General features: G+C 40.6%; 1 protein-coding gene across 1 annotated transcript in view; it reads left to right on the forward strand.

The window, feature by feature from the left end:
- Nucleotides 1-25,388, forward strand: part of stc (nuclear transcription factor, X-box binding stc) — a 134,201-nt gene that overhangs the window by 19,292 nt on the left and 89,521 nt on the right. The window contains exons 2-4 of the mRNA XM_072297281.1: nucleotides 5,609-6,839; nucleotides 13,052-13,285; nucleotides 20,086-20,326. Of these exons, the coding sequence (XP_072153382.1) occupies nucleotides 5,639-6,839; nucleotides 13,052-13,285; nucleotides 20,086-20,326 (1,676 nt within the window). The 5' untranslated portion in view covers nucleotides 5,609-5,638. The remainder of the gene's footprint in view (nucleotides 1-5,608; nucleotides 6,840-13,051; nucleotides 13,286-20,085; nucleotides 20,327-25,388) is intronic.

Raw genomic sequence — 25,388 nt, forward strand, 5'->3', positions numbered from 1 at the left:
CGAATTCATTGAAAAAGCTAGCTAGATCCGAAAATTGATTTAGGCGAATGTTCTCGAGGCGATTCCTACAGACGATTTGTAATGCTGTTGATTATTTTGAATACAATTCGTCGAACTTTCTCATAATCATATACGCACTTTTTAGGTCAACGATAAATTCCAATTGTTTGTCGCTAATCGCACTATAGATGTAATTTGTAGCTTTAACATCCATTTTTACCCAGTCCTCGTCTTTGTCAGACTCTGTTTTGCGTCTAATAGCAATCGTCGCGCACTTTTTGAATTGTAAGAATTTCAAAATCCTTTTTTTCCAATTATTATAATCTTCCCCGTTGAAAATGAGAAGTTACATCGTCCGACCGCATAAACGACATTTTTGACACGGTTTTCACTCACGAACGCCACGAGGTTTTCTTGATCAGTAAGTACGACACGCTCACGAACACGACCTTTTCGGTTTCACTTTCAGACTTTCACTAACTTTAGACTTCTTATTTGACGAGCACATTTTGAACACGAACCAAGCTCTGCTGTCATGAAGGGAAACTAGTTTGTAGCACAATATAATACAAGTTAAGATTCATAGCAAGGACTCTTTAATTAAACGCTTATAGGCTTTCACATAGTTACATTAAGGAAGATGTCGTCGGTAAGGATAGGAAAGGGAAAGCCTAAAGTTCGGGGGAGAGGCTTTATTCAAAGTAAAAAGAGAAACTTCTGGCAAAGTTTAGGGGAGATTTTATGCAACCTTTAGGGGGACCCAATGTATTACACTGGTTGAAACCCGTCCTTTTTTCTTCTTCTTTATTTTCGAATTTTTTGCTTTCAGAAATAAAAAAATATTTTGAACTAGGGGGTACGCCCCCTGGCCGCTACGCGGCCCAACCCCCCGAAGGCGCTCCGCGCTATCAATGGGCCGCTTCGCGGCCCTATTTTTACCCTCCTGTCAGTGTTAGTTTTATTTTTCCCCTAGAAAAATACGATAGGAGGTGTACTTTACTTTTAGAATGAAATAATTTTTGGTTTTGATGAATAAAGAAAAAAAAATTTTTTGAAGTCAAAAGGACGCGTTTTGGAGTGACTGCTTGGTGAAATATTGCAGTAAAATAACAAACAATCAAAATCAGATATTGATTAAGAAAATCAGGAGTCTGGGATCGAACCCACACCGTGATCAAAGTGGACGCATCCGACGTCTTAGACGACTCGGCCACCGCTCATATATTGGTCACCGCCGCGAATCTTGTGTGTAGATAAGTATAGAGCTGATGCGCAGGCTACCCAGCTACTGCGCAACCTCCTCGACCACTGCGCATCCTCCCGCACATAGTGGTAGCAGTCCCGGAGCATTCTGTAAATTCACTCAATTTTATAACGTGATTTTAAAAAAACCTGGGTCCTGTTTTCAAAATCTGACTAAAGCGAGCTCATCTAGGGCCTATTACCTGTCGATTTTCGCAAAAATCATGGAAATCGTCCCGGTAGAACGCTCAAACGAACTATGACAAAAAGTATAAATTTACATTGTTTGAATGGGAAAATTCGCAACTTTATCATGTAATGCAAAAAAACCTGGGTCATATTTTGAAAAACTGAATAGAACGAGCTAGTCTAGAGACAATTGCCCGTCGATAGCCGCAAAAATCATGAAAATCGGCCCGGTAGAACTCTGGAACTAAGCGTCACCAGTTACGCAAAATTAGGAGGTCTCGGAGCATAGAGTACAACTAGGGGGCTACGCCCCCTGGCCGCTACGCGGCCCCAACCCCCCGAAGGCGCTCCGCGCCATCAATGGGCCGCTTCGCGGCCCTATTTTTACCCTCCTATCAGTTTTAGTTTTATTTTCCCCCTAAAAATTTACGATATGAGATATACTTTAATTTTAAACTTCACTTAAAATTACTTTAAAATTAAAAGGACGCGTTTCGGAATGACTGCTTGATGAAATATTGCAGTAAAACAATGAACAATGATGGTCAGGTAATAATTAAGAATGCTTGAGTCGGGGATCGAACCCACACAGAGTTAAAAGTGGACGCCTTCGACGTCTTAGACGACTCGGCCACCGCTCGACGTTAGGTCGCTGGCGCGAATCTTGTGTAGATAAGTGTACAGCTGATACGCAGGCTACACAGCTACTGCGCAACCTCCTCGGTAGCAGTACCGGAGCATTCTGTAAACTCACTCACTTTTATAACGTGATTTTAAAAAAAACCTGGGCCCTTTTTCCAAAATCTGATTACAGCGGGCTCATCTAAGGCCTATTACCTGTCGATTTACGCAAAAATCATGGAAATCGGCCCGGTAGAACGCTCAAACGAACTATGACAAAAAGTATAAATTTACATTGTTTAAATGGGAGAATTCGCAACTTTTCCACGTAATATAAAAAAACCTGGGCCATATTTTGAAAATCTGAAAAGAGTTGGCTTATTTAGAGACAATTGCCCGTCAATAGCCGCAAAATCATGAAAATCGGCCCGGTAGAACGCTGGAACTAAGCGTTACCAGTTTCGCAAAATTAGGAGGTGTTGGAGCTTATAGTACAGATCGAGTCGCGATGTTCTGGAGCGCAGATGAAGTCACTTTTTGAGACTGTTTTGTCCAGGACTTCTGAGACTAGTGTGCGGCGATTAGCGGTACTGTATCCGCGGGGTCTGGGCTCCGGGGTCCGCTCAGAAAATACTGGTATAAAATTTATCTCATTAAAACCGGGAGTTCCGTACGTTTTTTAATTTGTTATGACATTGGTAAACATAATTTGCCAAAATTCGCAAAAATAGTTATTGATTTAAAATAATAAATCCCAAAAACCACTCATAGTCCGCCATTCTCTCATAAGCCGCCGTGTTACAAAATGCCGTCGAGTTCACACTTGGTTCACACTTTCCGGCGAACAAGGGGCTCGAAATGGCCCGTTCATGGATTGACTTCATTGGCGCTCCCGTAGATTGCGACTCTATTGTACTCCATGTCTCGGAGCTTATATATATGATGGGGAAAGAAGAGAAGAGACAAAAGTCACATCAGTCTAAGTGCTTAAATCATCAGTTGGCCCATTGGTTAGCATGTAAATATCCGTTGAATGGTGCAATTTTAGGATGTGACTTCTGTCTCTTCTCTTCTTTCCTAGTTCTAATGTGATAGCGGCCGAAGAAAGCCGAACAAGGCCTTGCTTATTAAACATATTCATATTTTATCTTGACACAGTAAAGGCAAACTACTGAGTGAAAACTCAATTCTTTGTTCATAATGAGACAAAACCAAAGACATAAAGATGGAGTGCTCGTATCTAAAAGCACGGGGAACAAGTGAAGCCTGCTTTGGCGCTGGGTGCTTGTGTGAGTGTGTAAATGAGCGCGGGAATCCATGGCGGCAAACGGAAATTTGATTTGAACTTGTCCTCGTGATTTTTCCAGATTTTTTCTTCTAAACGTGTTTTAAATGCCTAAAACGATTATATTAAGGAAGTTGGGACTGCGTCCTATTGTAATACACCTACTTTTGCTCGGTAACAGGTAGTAATCTCAGGTAAAGTTCATTTTTCTGTTGCTCATGGTGGTTCTGCCGATTCAAACGGGCTGTTACAGTCCTAGATGACCGTTACTCCCAGATGAAATTAATTGGTCGACGACGGACCAAAACTAACCTAGAGTTAAAAAAAAATATGAGTGTGTAAGTGAATTTGGGCAAAAATCAACCTAAAATACTTTATTTCCGCAATTTTATTTAGTTCCCGCCCTACATTTGAATTTCAAACTTGTCCCGATTTCGCCGCCAATCCTCTAGCCAATAGTAGAGGTGATTGAAAAGAAGGCTTCATTTTTTGCTTTTAGCGCTCCGTCTTTATGTCTTTGGACAAAACAGTAACTTAAGCACACGGAAACGACAAAGTGGTGCACTCTCCATGCTCACCGCAGCAGTCCCGCTCCGATGGACTATTTTCGGTGACCACCGTCGCCGTTGAAACATGACACTTCAGTTTCGGACAGCTCTCTGAAAACTGATTGGGAACAAAAGGACACGGACGCTGAAAAAAGATACTAGCGGCAGCGAGGAATAATGACAGCCAGTTAAAGGGATGAGCATAGAATACATTCCCAGCAGGGAATGGGGTCAGTATCTTTAGGAAAGTCACCATGAAATATTGAAACAGTAATGAACAATGAACATCTAATTTGAAGAACGAACTTGCATCGAAAGGATAGATCATAAAATTTGAGATTTAATCAACACGACTTATATTCACTCATATCCGATTGTTAACATTTGTTTGAGGTCAACTATAAGTCATCCCCACAGAGGCTTCGGTTGCATCGATGACCCCCCGCCCCCCAGTAATACAATTTCCGACCCTCCCCCTACAGCGCCCCCCCCCCCTTAAGAAAATTAATATTGTCCAGAGAATCAATCCATACATACATTTGCAAAACACCGGGGGGGGGGGGAGGTCCAGAAAAATCCCACCCCTCGCCCCTGTAAAACAAAGTCCACTTCGTGCGTCTACCCCCCCCCCCCTCCATGGCTGATTTTAATTCCTCTGGTTAAGTCTAACCGCCACCACCCCCCTTCTAATTCTACTCGTGCGCGTTCCACCATACCTATTGCTTTGCCGTTCCTTTGGCGGAATCGGAATGTTTATATCACCACCGAATTTTCTGTCACGTGATTTTTCCTTTTCGCGAAAAAAAAAGGTGAAGAAAAAGGAACCCTTCTCTTTCTCCCGGGTTTTTTTCGCCCACTTGTTCTCGGCACTCGGCTGTATACCGTTAAGCTGAAAAGACGTGGTCGAACTGGCATGCGATATGTCGCATCGATTAGGTCAAAAATCTTGGCAGATTTTGAATTTTTAGCATTAAGAAGAACGAGCCCCTGCGCATGAGCCTAAAGAATCATTCTAAACCCTAAAACCGGCACGATTCAGAGAAATGAAAGCAAAATAGTGTTTGGAAAAAACCTTGTATTCTATACAGAAACCGATAGCTGAATCGAATGCGAGGGGGGGGGGGGGTGTAGACGCACGAAGTGGACTTAGTTCAACGGGGGGGGGGGGGGGGGCATTTTTCCGGAACACACCTCCCCCCCTCCCCGTGTCAGCGCCCCCATCCCCCAGATCAAGGCATCCCGTAAAGTATTCTTTTTCTCCCGGAATTCATTCCACAGAAAAGATATGGAATTAAAACGATGGGTCGAGAAAGGTGAAGGGTTAAGAAAAATCGGGAGGGGAGAATAGAAAGAAAAACGGGGGGGGGGGCAGAGAAAAAAAGAATAGAGGGGGAACAGGAGAATAGGGGGAGGGAAAGAAAATAAGAAAGGGGGGTGGAGAATTGAATATTTACGAGAGAAAACAGGTAACTTTTGGCAGATTCCTGCGAACTGCCCTTTAAAAAAAAGTCCTCCCCCCACCCCATTTCAAACTTGACGAGTTGTTCGTCTGCAAACATGGCTTCTGACACCTCTGCAGTGAAGGCTTGGATGTCAACCTCATTAAGGTAGGTTGAAAAAGTATCTGCCCCCTGATCACCTGTTTGCTAGACACAGTCATCATTCATCTGTCGACTTAATCACATTTTGATTTTGACTTTGTTAATGTTGATATATTTTGCAGGTATACTCCAGTTGGTAAATGTGACTGATTATGCCAACTGAACCAAACTGGTCTTGGAGAGGTAGGAGAGATGACCTGCCGGGTTCCAAGGACCATAATTCAACTCAAGAAGGCTCAGATCAATACCATGATTCAGATATGCAGTCATCGGGTCCTCGCAGTGTACCTCATAAGAGGCAGTTTTTCCAGAATGATAGCTTCAGTTTCTGTGCAGACCTAGATCGGGGTGACTCTCATTCCAATCCTAGAATAGACCCAAGAAATAGATCTCAGATGATGAGGCGTAATCCGCTGAATCAACAGAACCCTACAAAAATTTATCTTCCTGGAAATCACATTAATTCCAGGCACAGTGGACGTAAGAATAGAACCACTCATGATCAGTCTCATTCACACTCATCTGTTTCTTCAAATAACCATTCTGAGTATCCTGATTCTCGAGTTGGTAATTTTAATGCAAATGAATCAATGCTAAAACTGAGTAAATCACGGCACAATCATGAAAGCAAGAACTTGCGTTATAATGCTTTTAGAGATCCTTATACGACAAGGCATAAATTCCCAAAAGACTCCTCTTCTTTCAAAGAGCATGGGCGTAGTCCACATAGATGCTGTATCCCAGGGGAATTGCAATCTGATGAGGGTTCTTCCCATTTTAATTCAAAGGAAACTAGGCATGCTTCTCAATTAAGTGAGTCCAACTACTCCAGAGAATCTGCAAGTAGCTCTAAAGTAGATTCATTTAATCTTAAGTACATTAGGAGCAATTTGCACAGGGGTGGAAGTTGTGCAAGCAAGTGGAGGGACTCGAAGGGGAATACATCTAGAAGTAGTGAATTCAGGTATTATCTTTATTCTGAAGAGGCTTATAATAGTGAGTCTAGATACATCTTTCGTGAGAATCCACGTAATTCCAATGGATGGAGGCCTAAAATTCAAGATGATGAATTACACTATAGGGAGTATTTGAATGATAATGCATGTGACCAATTCAATAATGGAAACCAAAGTGACATCCAGCGCAACAAGTCCAAGTTTACATCAGGCTCATCCAGATCTTTGAGACTCAATTCACATACAGGTCGACTCAATTGCAGCAAGTCAAGGCTTAATTCTCGTAAAAACCAATTGGACCTAGTCAAATCAAATTTGAACCCAACGGCAGAAGCATTTCAACCAAAGGAATCAAGATCCGAAACTCTAATTCAATCATATCCACCTAACAATCCAGGTAATGAATGCTCATTTCCTTTACTTCTGTCAACTTACGAATCTGGACTTACGCCCAACTATTATTGAGAACTTTCAAACTGTCTGCGTCATAACTAATGTAGTTCGATATTTGATTCATGCAGACAATCGTTATTCTTGTGAGCGGGGAGTTCAAATTTCCCATATAGTAGGGCGGATAAGGGGAAAAAGTTCCCAGAATCGTGCATTTCTGGAAGAAAGCATGAAACTTTCAGGATATCATCTTTATCTATAGAAGGTTCAATTTCGCAAGTGAGCCCAAAATTCTGAGGCCATGGGGGCCGAGGGGGCAGGGGGCCCTGATTTCGCTATGTTTTGCCGAATTTTCGCGTTGGATCATCGTGAGAACGCCGTTAACAATGTAAAATGTAATCGAGACTTGTGTAAACGTCATTAGTAGGTTCTCTCAAACAGTATCCCAAAATGCTATCACTGTCCAATCCCGGAACACCCCTCAAAATGCCTAAAATTCAAAATGGCGCCCATAATAAGGCCTCCGGAATATCGGAATTTTCACTTGTGCATATCCTGTCATGTGAGGTATCATTTTCCATGTAATTTTGGTCGCAGATTTCATATTTGAAGTCAAAACATTGACGTATAATACAATCTAGACCGCGCATTGGGCCCGACTTTAGGCGGGGAAGGTAAGACAGCTAGGGGGGTAAAGACGCGCCTTCAGCCTAGTTGATACCGCCGGACATACGAGCTAAGTGTACCCGTATCAGGCAACGGCACTGGCAAGACTGGCATTTCCACGAATTCCACCCATTGTCTCGCCGGTACACTTGCTGTGTGTTGCTGGGTTGCCTATCGTCTCGCTTGAATTTCGTAATGCGCGGTCTAGATTGTATTATACGTCAATGAGTCAAAACAACCCCCCCGGTCAAAATTGGTGCCCCCAATCCAAGATGGCGTCCAAATTTGAAAGGCAGGAGGGTGCATTTTTTAAACTTTTACGCGATAAGGCAAGTGATATGTCGTTCCCTATGTAATTTTGGTCGTAGATTACATTACTGAAGTCAAAAGAGTCCTCCGGTCAAAATTGGTGCCTCAAATCCAAGATGGTGGCCAAACTCTAAAGGCAGGAGGGTGCGTTTTTTCAAATTTTTACGTGATAAGGCAAGTGATATGTCGTTTCCTATGTAATTTTGGTCGTACATTTCATTATTGAAGTCAAAAAAGCCCCCCGGTCAAAATTGGTGCCCGAAGTCTAAGATGTCGGCCAAATTTGAAAGGCAGGAGTGTGAATTTTTATGAGAAAAAAAATCACGTGAGATGACAAGTGAGGTATCAGTTTATACGCATTTTTAGTCAACAAAACGAATCTAAATGAAATGTAAAAAAAAATCTTTTACACAAAAATGAAACGAGATAATCAGGATGATTGCCATCATGGCTGACAAGTGAAAAATGATGAGCCACTAATAAGGAGGTGTCTTGCTGATTACTGCACAAAAACTCTGAACTCAATTTCAGATGCCCTAGACTCAGAGGATGAACAATGAATAAGTACCGAAAATAATTTAGAAAACTCTCAGTCGGTTTCAGTTGGTGGGTCTCTACTCAATCGAGGGCGATCGAAGCATAGGCATACTTACGAATCCATTGCACAAACCTATGTTCCATCAAATTGATGAGCAGACACCAATGTTTCTTTGCGTTTTCAAAGTGATGTTAAACGCGCAAAATCCGAGATGATCGCTGTTCTCGCATGCGTTTACTGGTTGCGATTCAACCCCTCACATCCATAAAATAGGAATAGCAACTTTATTCTGTACGCTTCGCTTTTATCTGATCCTTACCTGCAAGAATCTAAAGAAAGGTTCTTGGAACCTAATCAAAACCATGAACGGATATAAAGAGCTGGAAAAGAGTAAATCGATGGTGAAACTGTTTAAATACTATTTCGGTTTGCGGTGTTGCAGACTTCTTGTCATACTTCCGTTCCTTCATTAAAAAGTACTGGAGTCATTTCTTGAAAACTTTGCTTGTTTTCACTCTCTATGTGAGGAATATTCTGTAAAAATTTCATGATGTTGGTTTGGTCCCCTTTCAAAAAATAAAATGGGAGCGAATATTTTGAAATCCTGCAATCAAGATACGCACGTTTGCTGTTTCACCGTCGAAATATTACTCCTCAATGGTAGCCAAAAAAATGTGACTTTCGAAGACCTCCGTCATCATATATCGAAGGAAAAATTTCCAGCTTTCAAAGTCTTCATTCAATTAGAGAAAGTACCCTCGATATCACCAGCAATGAAGTAGGTAACATCAATTTAGGAGCTACTTTTATACTCAACTGTGGATGGGATGAAGTGATCTGGATGCCTGTCTTTGGGGATGGATGAATAAAAACAAGGAGCTTCATCCTATTTTAAGTGACTTGCCTCCAGCTCCCGGAATCCCCGCTTAAAATTATCCGGTGTAGTGGACCACTAGACAAGGTACGCATTTAAGCAATCTGATACATGTTTCGTAACCAGAATTTACGTAAAACACGACTCACACAACGAAAATTACTGAAACTAACTCCTAAGGAAGATATTAACGTTTTTATTTCACATTGGTAACGAGGAATTTGAACTGCCCGCTCACAAGAAACTCAAAGCTCTACGTGAGTCAAATCGCGCACTACAATGGTTTCAGCAAGCTTCTCAATCGAGCAATGTTCATTTCCCACCATGTTTTGTTCAAACTATTAGCAATTTGCTACAGCTGAGCCAAAACGTCAAGATCGAGGTTGCCAGATTTTTATATCGCAGAGACTGTCATGATAACGTTTAGCGCGCGATGTGAATCACGTAGAGCATTGAGTTTTCATGAGCGGGTGGTTTGAATTCACGCATCAAGAAAAATTGAATATCTTCGTAAGGTGTTAATTTCGGTAATTTTTATCGTATGCATCGTGTTCTACATGAAATTTTAGTTACAATACATGTATCAGAATGGTGAAATTCGTACCTTGTCCAGTGGTCCATTGTAAGAAAGGGAGTGACACCATGCTGTACCACCAAAAAAATAATCTTTTCGTTCTTAGACTCATGCAGAAGTTCTGAAGACTCCAACTGTAAAAGCTTATAGAACCGTTGGAGGAAGATCCTGAAGAGCCTGACTGGGAATGTGAATCAGCATGTGTTGATCAGGATTTTCTCCTATACTGACTGGAGAGGGTATGGCAGGTGCGTCGCGTGAAATGTCCTTATCTTTATTTAGAAATTATATGGGCTTAAAAATGAATAAAATAGCTCATTATAGATGCCCCTGTTAACATTATTCCTACCGTGGACGGCCAAACTGATCACCCTCTTAATTGTCTCGTATCATTTTTGTGTAAAAGATTTTTTTTACATTTCATTTAGATTCGTTTTGTTGACTAAAAATGCGTATAAACTGATACCTCACTTGTCATCTCACGTGATTTTTTTTCTCATAAAAATTCACACTCCTGCCTTTCAAATTTGGCCGACATCTTAGACTTCGGGCACCAATTTTGACCGGGGGGCTTTTTTGACTTCAATAATGAAATGTACGACCAAAATTACATAGGAAACGACATATCACTTGCCTTATCACGTAAAAATTTGAAAAAACGCACCCTCCTGCCTTTAGAGTTTGGCCACCATCTTGGATTTGAGGCACCAATTTTGACCGGAGGACTCTTTTGACTTCAGTAATGTAATCTACGACCAAAATTACATAGGGAACGACATATCACTTGCCTTATCGCGTAAAAGTTTAAAAAATGCACCCTCCTGCCTTTCAAATTTGGACGCCATCTTGGATTGGGAGCACCAATTTTGACCGGGGGGGTTGTTTTGACTTCAAATATGAAATCTGCGACCAAAATTACATGGAAAATGATACCTCACATGACAGGATATGCACAAGTGAAAATTCCGATATTCCGGAGGCCTTATTATGGGCGCCATTTTGAATTTTAGGCATTTTGAGGGGTGTTCCGGGATTGGACAGTGATAGCATTTTGGGATACTGTTTGAGAGAACCTACTAATGACGTTTACACAAGTCTCGATTACATTTTACATTGTTAACGGCGTTCTCACGATGATCCAACGCGAAAATTCGGCAAAACATAGCGAAATCAGGGCCCCCTGCCCCCTCGGCCCCCATGGCCTCAGAATTTTGGGCTCACTTGCGAAATTGAACCTTCTATAGATAAAGATGATATCCTGAAAGTTTCATGCTTTCTTCCAGAAATGCTCGATTGTTATGCTTATCCGCCCTACCACATAGCCAATGTATGCAAAAAACGTTAATGTCTCTATTACGAGTTAATTCCACTTATTTTCTTTGTGTGAATCGTGCTCTTTGTGTAATTTTTGTTTGGAATCATTCACCAGAATGCAAGGTTGATTAAAAGAAGGTTGGTACAATCACCCAATTCGGCGCCATGTTGATGACGTACTAGTGGGACCTTGAGTAGCGCGAAGTTTGAATTAAGACGTCTGGTGCAAGTTGCGCGCAAGCAGACTGATGCTATTAATAACAATTTCTTATGCACACATTATTTATTGTAAAAGAATATGAAAATATATACATGAAATGTACACATTTGAAACATTTTTTTTAGAATGTATTTTATTATTATCAAGATATTTTAAATTGCTTCTTTTCACCAAAGTCCCAAAATTTTGGGGGGTTGTGGTCCCCATGATTTTGGGCTAACAGGAGTCATGTGGCACATCAACAAAAATTTATTGATCTCTTCTCTTAGGAGACTTTTAAAACGGTCCCCATGATTTTGGGCTAACAGGAGTCATGTGGCACATCAACAAAAATTTATTGATCTCTTCTCTTAGGAGACTTTTAAATTTTGAAAATCGGATAATTTTGACACCTACCGTCTCCAATTGAAATTCGCGCAAGAAAGGCCCCAAAATTCCCCGTAACTCCAAATAATAGGGACTTAAGAAGAAAGTGCATATAGAGCACAAAGTTCTTGTTTTTGGCCATAAATTTTGAATGCAACGTCAAAACATACCCTACCTATTTGAAATATGTGAGAAACGGGGAGGGGGGTACCATAGTATCCGGTACCCCCCCTCCCCGTTTCTCGCATATTTCAAATAGGTAGGGTATGTTTTGACGTTGCTATGGAACGCCGTTAGTGTCAAAACCCTTTTCTTGCGCGCGCGGAAAGAAAAAACCCGTTTTCGATGAAAATCTCTGAATTTCCGGATTCCGCGCCGGTTTTCGATGTATTTGCGCCGTTTGTGTCAAAACTATTTTTGTCGGCGCGCCGCTTCAAATCTGTTCCGCGCGCAGAATTCTCGATATATCGATTCCTGCTCGCCGATCGTGTCAAATCTGTTTTTTCTGGCGCTGCACCAGAAAATAATTCGAAAAAGTGGCGCGCGGAATTATTTTCTGGTGCAGCGCCGAAAAAAACAGTTTTGACACGATCGGCGAGCAGGAATCGATATATCGAGAATTCTGCGCGCGGAACGGATTTGGAGCGCCGCGCCGGAAAAAATAGTTTTGACACAAACGGCGAGCAGGAATCGATATATCGAAAATTCCGCGCGCGGAACAGATTTGAAGCGGCGCGCCGACAAAAATAGTTTTGGCACAAACGGCGCAAATATATCGAAAACCGGCGCGGAATCCGGAAATTCAGAAATTTTCATCGAAAACGGGTTTTTTCTTTCCGCGCGCCGAAAAAAAATTCCGCGCGCCAGAAAAAATTCCGCGCGCGCAAGAAAAGAGTTTTGACACTAACGGCGTTCCATACGGATACCCCCCCCCCCCCTTAACATCCCCCTAAAATGGGGTTTCAGGGGGCTGAAAATAATTTTACTGCACTCTTTGCGGTCAATTATCCCCTGAAAATTTTCGTCCGAAGCTCAATTCTTGGCCGTTTCTGAGAAAAAGATAGTGGACGGGTGCTGTGGAACACCACACATAGCATATCAAAACAAGCAGTTTGAACTGCGCGCCAGATCGAGGTCCCACTAGTACCTCATCAATATGGCTGGATGTACCAACCTCCTTTTAATCAACCTTGACCAGAATGCCTTTATTCGCACCTTATTTAGTGGTCGATTGCTATTTTGCTTGTCAGTTTTTCACGGAAACAGTAAAAAATGGCAGCCATATACAAATGCCAGCAAACCCAAGTGTTCTCAATACTTTCTTTGGAATCATGAAGTCTCATTCTTTTGATTGTTAGGTAAAGAAAAAAGTTTCCCACAGAAATTTCAAACAAAAAAGGCTTTAATCTGTGATAATCAGGATGACATATCCCGAAGATCCCGACTCACTGAGCAGCTAAATCGTGGGACACTGGAGTGCCTTGTTTGTACAGATTATGTTCTCCAAGCAGACAGAGTTTGGAACTGCATTGCCTGTTATAATACCTTCCACCTAAAATGTATCATCAAGTGGTCAGACTCCTCTAAAAGTGGTAAGTTGTAAGTCATTCCACATCATTTAACCCAGAACTAATACTTTCTGCGAGGTGATGGCAAGGCGTGGTGTCATTCCGCATCATTTAACCCAGAACTAATACTTTCTGCTGGGTGTGGCAAGGGTGGTGGTGGCTGACTAGGGGTGGCTGGCTAGGGGTGGCTGGCTAGGGGTGGCTGGCTAGGGGTGGCTGGCTAGGGGTGGTAATTCAGTATACTTGTCAAGTAGTGAAGTCATAAGTCAAAGCCTGATATTGTTAATTTTGCCGGCCTATTCTGAGTCCTGAAAGTTTAATTTAAGCCCAAATGGAAGTCAGTAGCTGGCCCAGGACTTGAAATATGTTCATGTTTGAAAACTAGAAGAAATCCTTCAGTCTAATGCATAAAAATCAATTATACTCAAGGCCTTACGGGATTTTTGATGGAATAACGTATCGGACTATACCACGAATGCTTATCCCTCTGTTTTTGGGTCGTAGAATCCGAATTTGAAGTTTGCTGCCTCGTAGCTATGAGGCGCTTTTCGCAAAATTGAAAAAACGTTGCCAAATCTCCATTTTTTCTAGTTTTATGCTGATAACTTTTTCTGTAATGCAAAAATCGAAAATTTGTTTGAACGACATGAAAGAGCATAAAATTCCAAAGAGAGCGGTCTATACATGTTCTATTTCAGAATCAAAATTGACGGAGCTCCGCCACTTGCTCGGGGGCATCGAATCTCTGGCCCGCGGAAAGCACTGCGCGGCGCGCGCACCGGGAGCTATGCAGCGCGGCTGTCCAACATGCCGTTTTATTTTAAAGAGGCAATCGATTTGAAACTTTCGTTAAAGGTAGGTAAAAGGTGAGCACTTGCATAAATACGATTTTTCCAAAATTTCGTCAAGCGGGTTGCATACCCTGCTCCTCAATACCCAATTAAGTGATTTTGAAGAGGCACCTTGTGGCAGTCATTGCCCGGTCTGAGAGGGAGCTGAAGACCTGCGGTGTGTTTTAAAGTAGGTATGAAGAAATGCTTCAAATATCCAACAGAGCCGGATTTTTTTATTTTTGACTAAAGGTATTTTTTTTCGATTATGATTAAAATTTTTAATGGTCAATGATAAAGTCAAAATTCCGGCTCTGCTCGGTAATAAAGGATGCAATTTTGGTCATTTTAAAAAAAAGCCCCAGATCTCTAGCTCAATTAGAGCTTGAGAAATGATTGCAAAGAGATGAAAAACATGCGGAAAACTGATTTTTCAGGAGAGCAATATTAGTAAAAGTAAGCGGAAATACTTCAAGGTGCAAGTGCATCATTCTTCAGAGGATCTTCACCTTATCGAATTGTTTCGAGTATTTTATATCATGATAATTACAAAGTGAATTCTTAATCTTCTTCAGCAGATTCTCCCCTATCAAATTAGTGAAAAAAAAATTCCAAAAAACATTTTAGGGCTATTTTTTACCTAAGTGCCCCCTCAACTCGTGCACATTTTATGGCCCCTTAGCTTACCTTCTGGTTATTTGTACTTCGTGGCTCCTCTAATTTCGCTGATATTATATCATGGACAGTATAGTGCATAAGTCTTGCCAGCTCCTTAAGGATACAAGTGTCTAGAGTCAGGAGGATTATATTTACCGCCTACGTTCAGTAATCAAAGGGGTGTCTTGGCACGAGACAACTCAACTCACATCGCTCATATAATCGCTTCAGGAGTGAACAATTTTACTTAGCCACTATTTGTATCTGTGAAAGTGTTTTTTGCAGTTTTTTCACAATGAATGTGAAAACCACGTGTTTAATTTGTGGGAGGCCACTTTTAGATCTCTCAGTTAGGGAAGTTAAAAAAAATGTCTCCAGTCTTTGCGCGCCCCAAGTCAAACGTGGAACAACGGTAAAATTTCAGTCTTGCGCGGACTGAAAACCAGCTATCAAAGTAAAATCGTTAGCAAAATATGGCAATGACATCATTATTTTAAGGTCCTATAAAAAGTCAAAATTTGTCTCTAATCGTAATACAGATCTCAAAATACTACCTGATTTTTTTTACACTAAAAAATATGTTGATTCTAAATTCAATCGCAGCGTAAAATCTACTGCAGAAATCGTTCTGGAGGACATTCGTTCTAGACTTTTTAACCCAGATGAGTACACTGGAAAAAAAACATATTGGATTTAGAGTCCAGACTCTCAAAAACATCGACAAGAAAAAAAACTATTCAATCGGATTTTTGCTTAAATCAAGAACCAAGCCTCTTAATTTGAGTGGATTTCCTTCTGATCGAAGCAAAAATCTGATTGAATCAAGAGTATTTTTTTTTGTCAATGTTTTCAAGAGTCTGGACTGTAGATCCAATGTGTTTTTTTTTTCTAGTGTATGCTCAGACAGAGTTTATTGCATGCGTGTTAAAAATGATATTTCAGATACACTAAGAACTTTTTGTGACTCCGTTACTAAGCATAAAAAGATGATGTAGAAAATGGAAAATCAAAAGGAAAGCAATAGCTCATTGCATCATAACTGTTGCCATAGACCGAAATCATACCACTCGCCGGTCCAGTTTGGGACTTCTCGGTGATACATGGGATCGCTCTCTTAGGAAATCGAAAGCGGCACAGAGACCACACAAGAAAAACGTTCCAAATGTCACTGAAATGCAATTGTCCATTGTCGAAACTTAAAAAATATTTAATCATAAAAATCTAAGATATCTTGCGTTAATTCTGTTTTTCCTTCATCCATACTGTAAATTTCTTGATTTAAGCTAAAATCCGATTGAATCAAGAGTCTATTTTCTTGTCGATGTTTTAAGAGTTTGGACTCTGGATCCAATGTGTTTTTTTTTCCAGTGTGAGGAGCAGGGTATGCAACCTGCTTGACGAAATTTTGGAAAAATCGTATTTAGACAAGTACCCACCTTACCTACCTATAACGAAAGTTTCAAATCGATTGCCCCTTTAAAATAAAACGGCATGTTGGACAGCCGCGCTGCATAGCTCCCGGTGCGCGCGCCGCGCAGTGCTTTCCGCGGGCCAGAGATTCGATGCCCCCGAGCAAGTGGCGGAGCTCCGTCAATTTTGATTCTGAAATAGAACATGTATATACCGATCTCTTTGGAATTTTATGCTCTTTCATGTCGTTCAAACAAATTTTCGATTTTTGCATTCCAGAAAAAGTTATCAGCATAAAACTAGAAAAAATGGAGATTTGGCAACGTTTTTTCAATTTTGCGAAAAGCGCCTCATAGCTACGAGGCAGCAAACTTCAAACTCGGATTCCACGACCCAAAAATAGGGGGGTAAGCACCTGTGGTGTAGTCCTTCACGTTTTTCCAGCAAGAGCTACTTTTGAGTCTCTAATGGCTGATCTATTACTTAATTCAATTCAGCGGTCTTCCAGGACTGTTGCGGATGATTCTTGTTTTGTTTTTTTCCTCACAAAATATTCATATTACACTTGCCTTCAAAATTTTAGCTTATTCTGTCAGAAACAGTGCGAACTGTTACTTCATTTCTGAAGCCCTTCTCCGCTAATAAATACTTGCAGAACTAACTTTACCCTATTATCATTAAATCTGCCACAATTTTTTAGAGAAAATTACCTCAAGGGAGCTGATATTTTGCGTAGCTTCATGTCTCTTAAAGAGTATGGAAGGATAGAGTACCTATATAGAGAGAGTATGGACATGTCGAAAATGGGCCTGTTGCACCAATTTTTTTTATTGCTTTAATCGAAAGAGCTAAGGCTCCTGATGTCACAGGAATTTTCCCGGAGTTTTTTGATCACCGGAAACCCCCAAAAAATCAACTTAAAAACGCCTCAGAATTTGGATTTCCAAAACGGTCGTTTCGGGTCCGCCATACTTGTGACGTGAAATGATATGACAAGGTTTCTTCATCACTTACAATGTATTTTCCCGTAAGGAAATGACAGCCGCTTTTCAAATGCAAATATCGAGTCAATCGATTATTTTTTGATCAAAATGGAAATCAGAAATGGATTCCTCGTACGTTTAAATGGTTTAAACCTTCATTAGATAAATAAGAACCGACGGGATGAACCCTATATTTAAGGAAGACTGTAGTCAATGGGCGATTGTTTACATCTGCGTAGTGATAACAGACATGGACATTAGGTCAATATTTGGCCATTTTCATGAGTTTTTACTTTTCTGCCACTATTTGAAGGTAAGTTTATTTCGTAAATCAATTGTTTAGTGCCTTAGGATCATGTTAAAAGCTGAAAAGGTATACTTTGTTACTTATTAATTCAGAACACACTCCGGCAGTCCAGCGCTCAAACCTGGATGTAGCGAGTCAGTTATTTCTTACTATTTCACCCTTTATTGCTTCACTGAAGACACCAAAATGATAGTATCAATCATTGATGATGAAAAAAACTTACCTTTGACAATACTGATAAGATGAGGAGGCTGGTATGTTTTAGCTGGAGGCAAGGAAAGTAGACGTAGGATCCTTCTTCGGTTACCAGACTTTATCGATAAATTTTTCTGTATAGTGTTACACTTAAAACACACAGGATTTTAAAATAACATAAGTTGATAAAACGTGGGAACGTTCTGAATGATATTGAGATGTTTGTTGAAGAGTTAAGAATGAGTTACACGCATTGAGAGAACATCCATGGTTTGAGCGTTGGACTGCCGGAGTGTGTTCTGAATTAATAAGTAACAAAGTGTACCTTTTCAGCTTTTAACATGATCCTAAGGCACTAAACAATTGATTTATGAAATAAACTTACCTTCAAATAGTGGCAGAAAAGTAAAAACTCATGAAAATGGCCAAATATTGACCTAATGTCCATGTCTGTTATCACTAAGCGGATGTAAACAATCACCCATTGACTACAGTCTTCCTTAAAAATAGGGTTTATCCCGTCGGTTCTTATTTATCTAATGAAGGTTTAAACCATTTAAACGTACGAGGAATCCATATCTGATTTCCATTTTGATCAAAAAATTATCGATTGACTCGATATTTGCATTTGAAAAGCGGCTGCCATTTCCGTACGGGAAAATACATTGTAAGTGATGAAGAAACCAGGTCTGTCATATCATTTCACGTCACAAGCACAGAATCCACCAATCACAAGTATGGCGGTTGAAAAACGACCGTTTTGAATGGGTTGGTTCCAAAAACAGCTTTTTTTGAGTTTGAGAGGTCATTTCAAGGTTTTTTAGTAGCGCCATCGTTTTTTTCGTGAAATTTGCCATAGGAATCAGGCATCAATTTGAAAATCCCCGCATCTTGCAACAGGCCCATTCTGAGGTTACGTGATGGAGCTTTTAGACCCCAAAAGGGTAGGCAATCTATGAATTCAAATTATCCAGAGTGATTTATAATCACAATTGTTGGGAACTGTCGTTGGTAAAGCACGTATTTGACTTGGTTTTTGCATAAACTTACTCATTTTTGAGGAAGAATGCTTACTTATGAATTTTCTTGTCAATTTTTGTTTGATATTGGAGTCTAAAGATCGACAGTGATATTTTTCGTTTTCAAAGGTTACCTACCCTTTTGGACCCTAAGAGCTACATATTTCGAGTTGTCCATACTCTCCCTATATAGCGACGGTGTAAGTCGGCAATCACATAACTCGGTTTGCGACGTCGCAGACTTCCTGTCATATCTTATTTTTTAAACGGAAAACTACTCAACGGCAATTCTTTAAGACTGCGGTGATTTTTCTACTCTAGGCGAAGGAAATTCTGCAAAAACTTGAAGGAATGATTTCAATTTGTTCTCCTTTGAAATAAGAAAATAGAAGCGGAGATTTTCAAACACCGCAAACGAGTTATGTGATTGCCGACTTGCTCTGTCGATAGGTACTCTATCAAGGTTGAGAATCGATTACTAAGGTGTTCGCTGCGAACACCTTGTTTATCGATACCTCTCCATAGGTTTAAGTGGCATAACAATCGATATATCACAAAGCACGCCACGCCACTGATGAGATTGCGTGTTTTAGGGCATCTCCAGCGACCCGAACAAGAAAAACCTGATTTTTTCGGCAATTTAACGATGCAAACATTCGAAGGGCTTAGGCGCCATGTTCTCGTTGAAATTACGACTGCGGACAATTTTTCCCGTAATCTGCATGCAATTTGGCCTCTTTTTTCTCTATCCGGATTGTTTAGCACTCAAGTCGAGAATTTGCTCACCCCATTGTGCCCCCTTCGACTTAGGCGCTGAAGCGTCAGCCATGATGAATACTGTGAAACATCCTATTGAGCAGAAATTGAATGGAACGGCTCCTGTTACAAAATGTTCACCTATGTCGTAGTATCGTTTTAGAAGCGAGGAGCTCAAAAAAAAAAAAAAAAAAACGCAAATTTCTTACGCAGGTTTCGAAGTTAGGGGAGCATTTCAGAATTCCCGGATGCGCTCATCGCAATTTCTGAGACTTTTTCTGTAAGAAACAACTTTCAATTTTGCTCTAGCAAAAGTTTGCAGCAGGCCCATTCTTAATTCGCTAAATTACTTTATTTTCTTAATTTATGAGGAATCGTGGCCATAACGGCATCAGAAGAGGAAGAGGTGTGTGGTAGCCACACACCCCTACATGGCGCAGTGTGAGAAGGAGACTGACTGCCACTGAGCAACTTGAGAGGCGAATTTTGCGCCACGGAAAGGAGGGGAATTTTGGGCTTACAAATGAATGGGTCCAGAAGTTGATTGGGTATCTTACATTAGATTTTACAAATTATTGAGACTACCCCACACAGGCCATTTTCAAATAGAACATTTCTTCAAATGAATTAAAAAAATCCAATAAGACGTTAAGTCGACTTTTTACAGATGCAGGATGGCGATGTCCAGCATGTCAAAACGTAACAGCAAAGATACCACAAGATTACATGTGTTTCTGTGGCAAGGCAAAACTATCCAGTGGATGGAATCGTGTTGATAATGCACATAGCTGTGGAGAGATCTGTGGACGTACACAAAAAGTGGAGCCCTTCTACAAACCATGCATTCACAGTTGTACCCTCCTTTGCCATGCTGGACCTTGTCCAGCATGTATTGTCATGGTATCCAGGTAAAATAAGCTAATTTTATCAAACCTTCCTATCTTTTAATCAAGTCCGTGCATGCATCCGTTTGCGGGGGACCGCGGATGGAAATCGCGGATTTTCCCAGAGGGCCTTTCGGGGTAGAAAGAGAAGCGCAGCTGTGTGCATATAGTTCTGATCTAGACGCACAGTGGTTCCTTCTAACAGGGAGAACAGAAAAAACCTCACAGCTACCAGTCAAATCGACAAGCAAGAGTAATAATCGTTAAGTATGTGTTTTAGATCATAACTGTTACGTCTATAACTCAAAAATTGAAATGTAGGTTAGGGGGCGGGGGGGGCAACCTGCATGACAAGTTACATACAGGGTGATCTTAAAGTCCCTTCCACCCCCTCTAACTTTTTACCTAATTGAGATAAAGATTTGAAACTCGAAGGATATTCCTAGGTCAAAGGGAGCTACTTTTTGGCCCCCCTAAAATTTTCAGGGGGCCCCTATTGGGGGGCAACGGCCCTTAACTTTTAATTTTCAAATGGGAAGACCCCCTTTGTGATAGCTCGTTCGAAAGAGCATAAAAAAAGAAAACTTTTCGCGCAAACCCGAAGTCAATATCTCAAACCGTTTCAAAATGGCGGCCGGTTAAAGTTCAAAATGACCGAAAATTCACACCGGTTATTTGTCGATGGATTTGCGTGGAAATCGGTATGTGGGGGTATTCTGACACGAGAAAAACGAATTTGACGTTAGATTTTCAAATAACCGAAATTTCCAAAATGGCCGCCGGTTAAAGTTCAAAATCACGAAAACTTGATTTTTTCTATAAATCTAAGTTCAAATTTGTCTATCTTATGCCAAAATACTCTCAAATTCCAAGTTTTAGGCAAATCCATCAAGAAAAAACCGAGGTGAAAATTTACGACCATTTAAAACTTTAACCGGTGGCCATTTTGGAAATTTTGGTTTTTTTGTAAATCTAATGTCAAATTCGTTTTTCTCGTGTCAAAATACCCCTACTCACCGATTTCCGCGCAAATCCATCGACAAATAACCGGTGTGAATTGTCGGCCATTTTGAACTTTAACCGGCCGCCATTTTGAAACGGTTTGAGATGTTGACTTTGGGTTTGCGCGAAAAGTTTTCTTTTTTTATGCTCTTTCGAACGAGCTATCACAAAGGGGGCCTTCCCATTTGAAAATTAAAAGTTGGGGGCCGTTGCCTCCCCCCCCCCCCAAGGGGGGCCCCCCTGAAAATTTTAGGGGGGCCAAAAAGTAGCTCCCTTTGACCTAGGAATATCCTTCAAGTTTCAAATCTTTATCTCAATTAGGTAAAAAGTTAGAGGGGGTAGAAGGGACTTTTGGATCACCCTGTATACATTTATTATGGAATGGGGGGCTTAGAAATGAATGGTCCGGAATTGTGTTGTTTTGCAGCCTAACTATCTCATATTTTTTATTTTTTTGTTTTGCTAAATATCATAAGGGCAGATTTTATTTAACGGGAGAATTCGTGTAACCTTGTGGTCCTTTCGTCAGTTTTTGTTTTTCAACAATCTTCTCCAAGATTCTTCTTTCTATGTGACAGAAGGAAACGAGGAAAAACTCTTCAGACTCTTAACTGGTCTCAGGCTAATTTTTTTTCAAGGGAGAAGTTAGAAATATAATCCCTGGGGACGTGTAACCGGGGTAGGGTGTACCTTATTTTTGAGTTTTGCGAAAATCAAGTTGGTCAACCCCTAAAAAGTTTCTATGTAGTCTCTAAATGAACCCCCTAAAAGGAAAAAATTTTAACCCGTGCCTCAAAGGGCCTAAAGGGCCTAAATCCAAAATTAAAAAATTTTGGCAAGCGAGATATCAATTCTGAAGCAAAATTGAGGGTTACGGCCCTTTGGGCGGAAGTTTCGTCCGTTTTGGCGTATCTTGAAGCGTAAGGTCACAAACGGCCCAATGACGACGTGAGGCTATGGGCCGGCCGCTGAGCGCGCGCGCAGGGCAGGGTTGTGCATCGCCGCATTAAACCGGCGTAGAGGAACGAACGGTGGGGTGGGAGGGGGATATTCGGTGGAAAAGCATCCACATTTTCTATCCATAATGAAAATGCATTATAATTTTTCAATATAGATGAGGAAATATGAGCCGTACAAGGAAGTGATGAAAAGAGTGACAAAAACATATAACATTTATAGTTTGTATGATAAGGAGCGTAAGTGAGGGTAAAATTTGCCGTAACTACAGAACAGCCCTGACAATCTCCGGGAAATAAAAGTTGCTATTGTTGACATACCTGTTGATCATCAAAACAGAAAATCCTCACCCACTGGAGGTACCGGAAACCACTGGTATTTGACTAGTTAAAAAGATAAGTGCGATGTTGTGGAATAGTAAGCCCTTTACGCGATCAAATGCGATTAGTGTAAATTTAATTGGAAAAGTCGAAGAAAAATTTGATGGAAGAAAATTTCCCTAAATTCGGGAAGTGCTCCAAGTGTTTTTCTATCATGTGAAGTGTTTGCACACGAATGTCAATGGCAGTGCGTGGACCTCTGATCTGGTAATTCCAATATGGAATGAAAAATGTAGAATCCCTGTGATACGTAGTGTCCATGTTTTCAAAAATGTTTACATTTTTATGAAGAGTGGAGGCGCGAATCAGAAAGTGCTAGCCGTCGATTGCTGGTTCAAGAGAATTCGGAGACTAATTTTACGGCAAAAATCAACGTGTCATTCGACATTGCTTTATGCAATGCTCCAGATACCATGGAAAATGAAGAGGATAAAGCATTTTTAATTCATCAGCGAAAACCTGAACGAGAATGCATAATATCCACAGTGAAGGATACTATATTCTTGCAGCAGAGGAGAGGAGAGCAGACGAGAAGAAGGTTCGCGCCCAGGAGAGAGTTTCCAGACAGGAAAAATTCAAGCTCGCTTATGAGTCCCGCCAAACGGAAGAAAGAAAGTTTTTTCATTTCATATGAAATCATTGAAGGTATGATGTATCTCCACCCCACCGTTCGTTCCTCTACGCCGGTGTAATGCGGCGATGCACAACCCTGCCCTGCGCGCGCGCTCAGCGGCCGGCCCATAGCCTCACGTCGTCATTGGGCCGTTTGTGACCTTACGCTTCAAGATACGCCAAAACGGACGAAACTTCCGCCCAAAGGGCCGTAACCCGCAATTTTGCTTCAGAATTGATATCTCGCTTGCCAAAATTTTTTAATTTTGGATTTAGGCCCTTTAGGCCCTTTGAGGCACGGGTTAAAATTTTTTTAAAATTTTTTTCTTTTAGGTTCTTTAGGTTCATTTAGAGACTACATAGAAACTTTTTAGGGGTTGACCAACTTGATTTTCGCAAAACTCAAAAATAAAGGACACCCTAAACCTTTTCTAACTTTCCAAGCGAATAAAATGCATTCACCATCACATAAGACTTATTGGAGACAATATTTTAACTCATTTATATCCTCAACTTTGATAAAATGACAATCTTAAGTGTGCCTCTTTAAGTGGATTCACGGTAGATGAGCTGGAAGACGTGTAACCTTGTTTGACGGAATTCTGGTGATGTTCCGCCTTTCGCCTCTGCTGTGTCCAGCAGGTATCACTTATGCGTTTTTTTTGTGTGTTTACGCCTGTAGAGTGACTTTTAACGAACAAAGTGTAGCTCAGTTTATCAGATTCATGTTTTATTACTTGCTAAAAATAAGTTTGTCGGCTGAAAAATCGAGTGTCACACTTATTCAGTGGAATTCTGGTGGCGTTTCTCAAACTGCATAATCAGAATACACAGTACAACAAATTTCGGGTTTTGGTTTGTCCTACGAACCAAACCAAGTTTTTTCGATTCCTAGGTGCTAAAGAAGCCCGAAAATGGCCATATTAACTTCAGGAAAATTGGCTGGTCCTCAGGGCGCTGCCATTTTGAATTTTTCAAAATTAAAAAGCCCAAGATTAGATTTTTGCAAACATCTCCTCAACAGTTCATCTCACGAAAAAAGCAAAAATGCAGCGGAAAGAGCATACAATTTTCTACGGAAATCACCCTCCTTTGTTTTTTCTAGCTTAATTCTTTGGTCGTGAAATTAACGTTTTCTTCAAAAATTAGCTTAAAAAAGGCGCAATTTTTGCTGATTTTAGGAGAAACTTTGCTTCATACCTCCAGCCACGATTATCTGAGAAAAAAACTGTTATGCTCATTGAAAAGAGCGTAAAAACACGTAGAAAACATATGTAAATAGTTTGTAAACTTGATTTACTCCTGTGAAACAGCAGTTTATTAGCTCCGCCCTTAAAATGTGATTTTTTCGACCATTTTCCTTAGAATCACGAAAAAAAGAGATAAATCCCCTAAAAACGTGACCCGAACTGTGTAAAAAGGTGGCAAAATAGTGCTGGGTCCACACTTTTTTGAAAACAAAACCAAAAAGTTCAAACATTTTCAATCAGAGTCAAAAATTGTGAGCTCCAATGAGTATCAGTACAAAACTGAAGGGGGAGAGTGTTCAGCTCAGGCAGTTTGCATTGGAATATTAAGGTGAGGTCACGTCGAAAGATCTATAATTTTGGGTCTTTTTATACCTCATCAGTAGAACAAACTCGTCATGTGAACTCAACTGAAAATCTCGCAAAATCCAAGACGGCATTAAAGCTTAAGTTCGAAGTACACGTTTTGTATTGGAAGACAGCAAGTTTCGTACTGGTACTCATTGGACCTCAAAATTTTCGACTCTGATTGAAAATTTTTGAACTTTTTCGCTTTTGATCTCACTGACGAGTGTGATCTACTGACGAGGTCTATAACGAGACCCAAAATCGTAGATCTCTCGAATTAGTTCAGCATTACGTTCTCAAGGCCCCAAATATCGGGCAAAGTTCAAAAAGAAGTTAAGAAAGTAGTGTGTAAAATGATCGTTTAAATTTCTTTCTTTTTTTTAACTTTGCCCGATAGAATGTAACGTAGAACTAATTTTCAACTTGCCGAGAGAATGTTGGGGCAAAGTCAGTAAGAATCGGCTCATTTTATGGGATCATCATATGACTTTGGAACTGACGTATTTGGGAGTGCAAAATACCCCTTAAAATTAGTTTGAA

The sequence above is a fragment of the Bemisia tabaci genome, chromosome 2 (assembly GCF_918797505.1).
Source record: "Bemisia tabaci chromosome 2, PGI_BMITA_v3".
NCBI classification, from domain to species: domain Eukaryota; kingdom Metazoa; phylum Arthropoda; class Insecta; order Hemiptera; family Aleyrodidae; genus Bemisia; species Bemisia tabaci.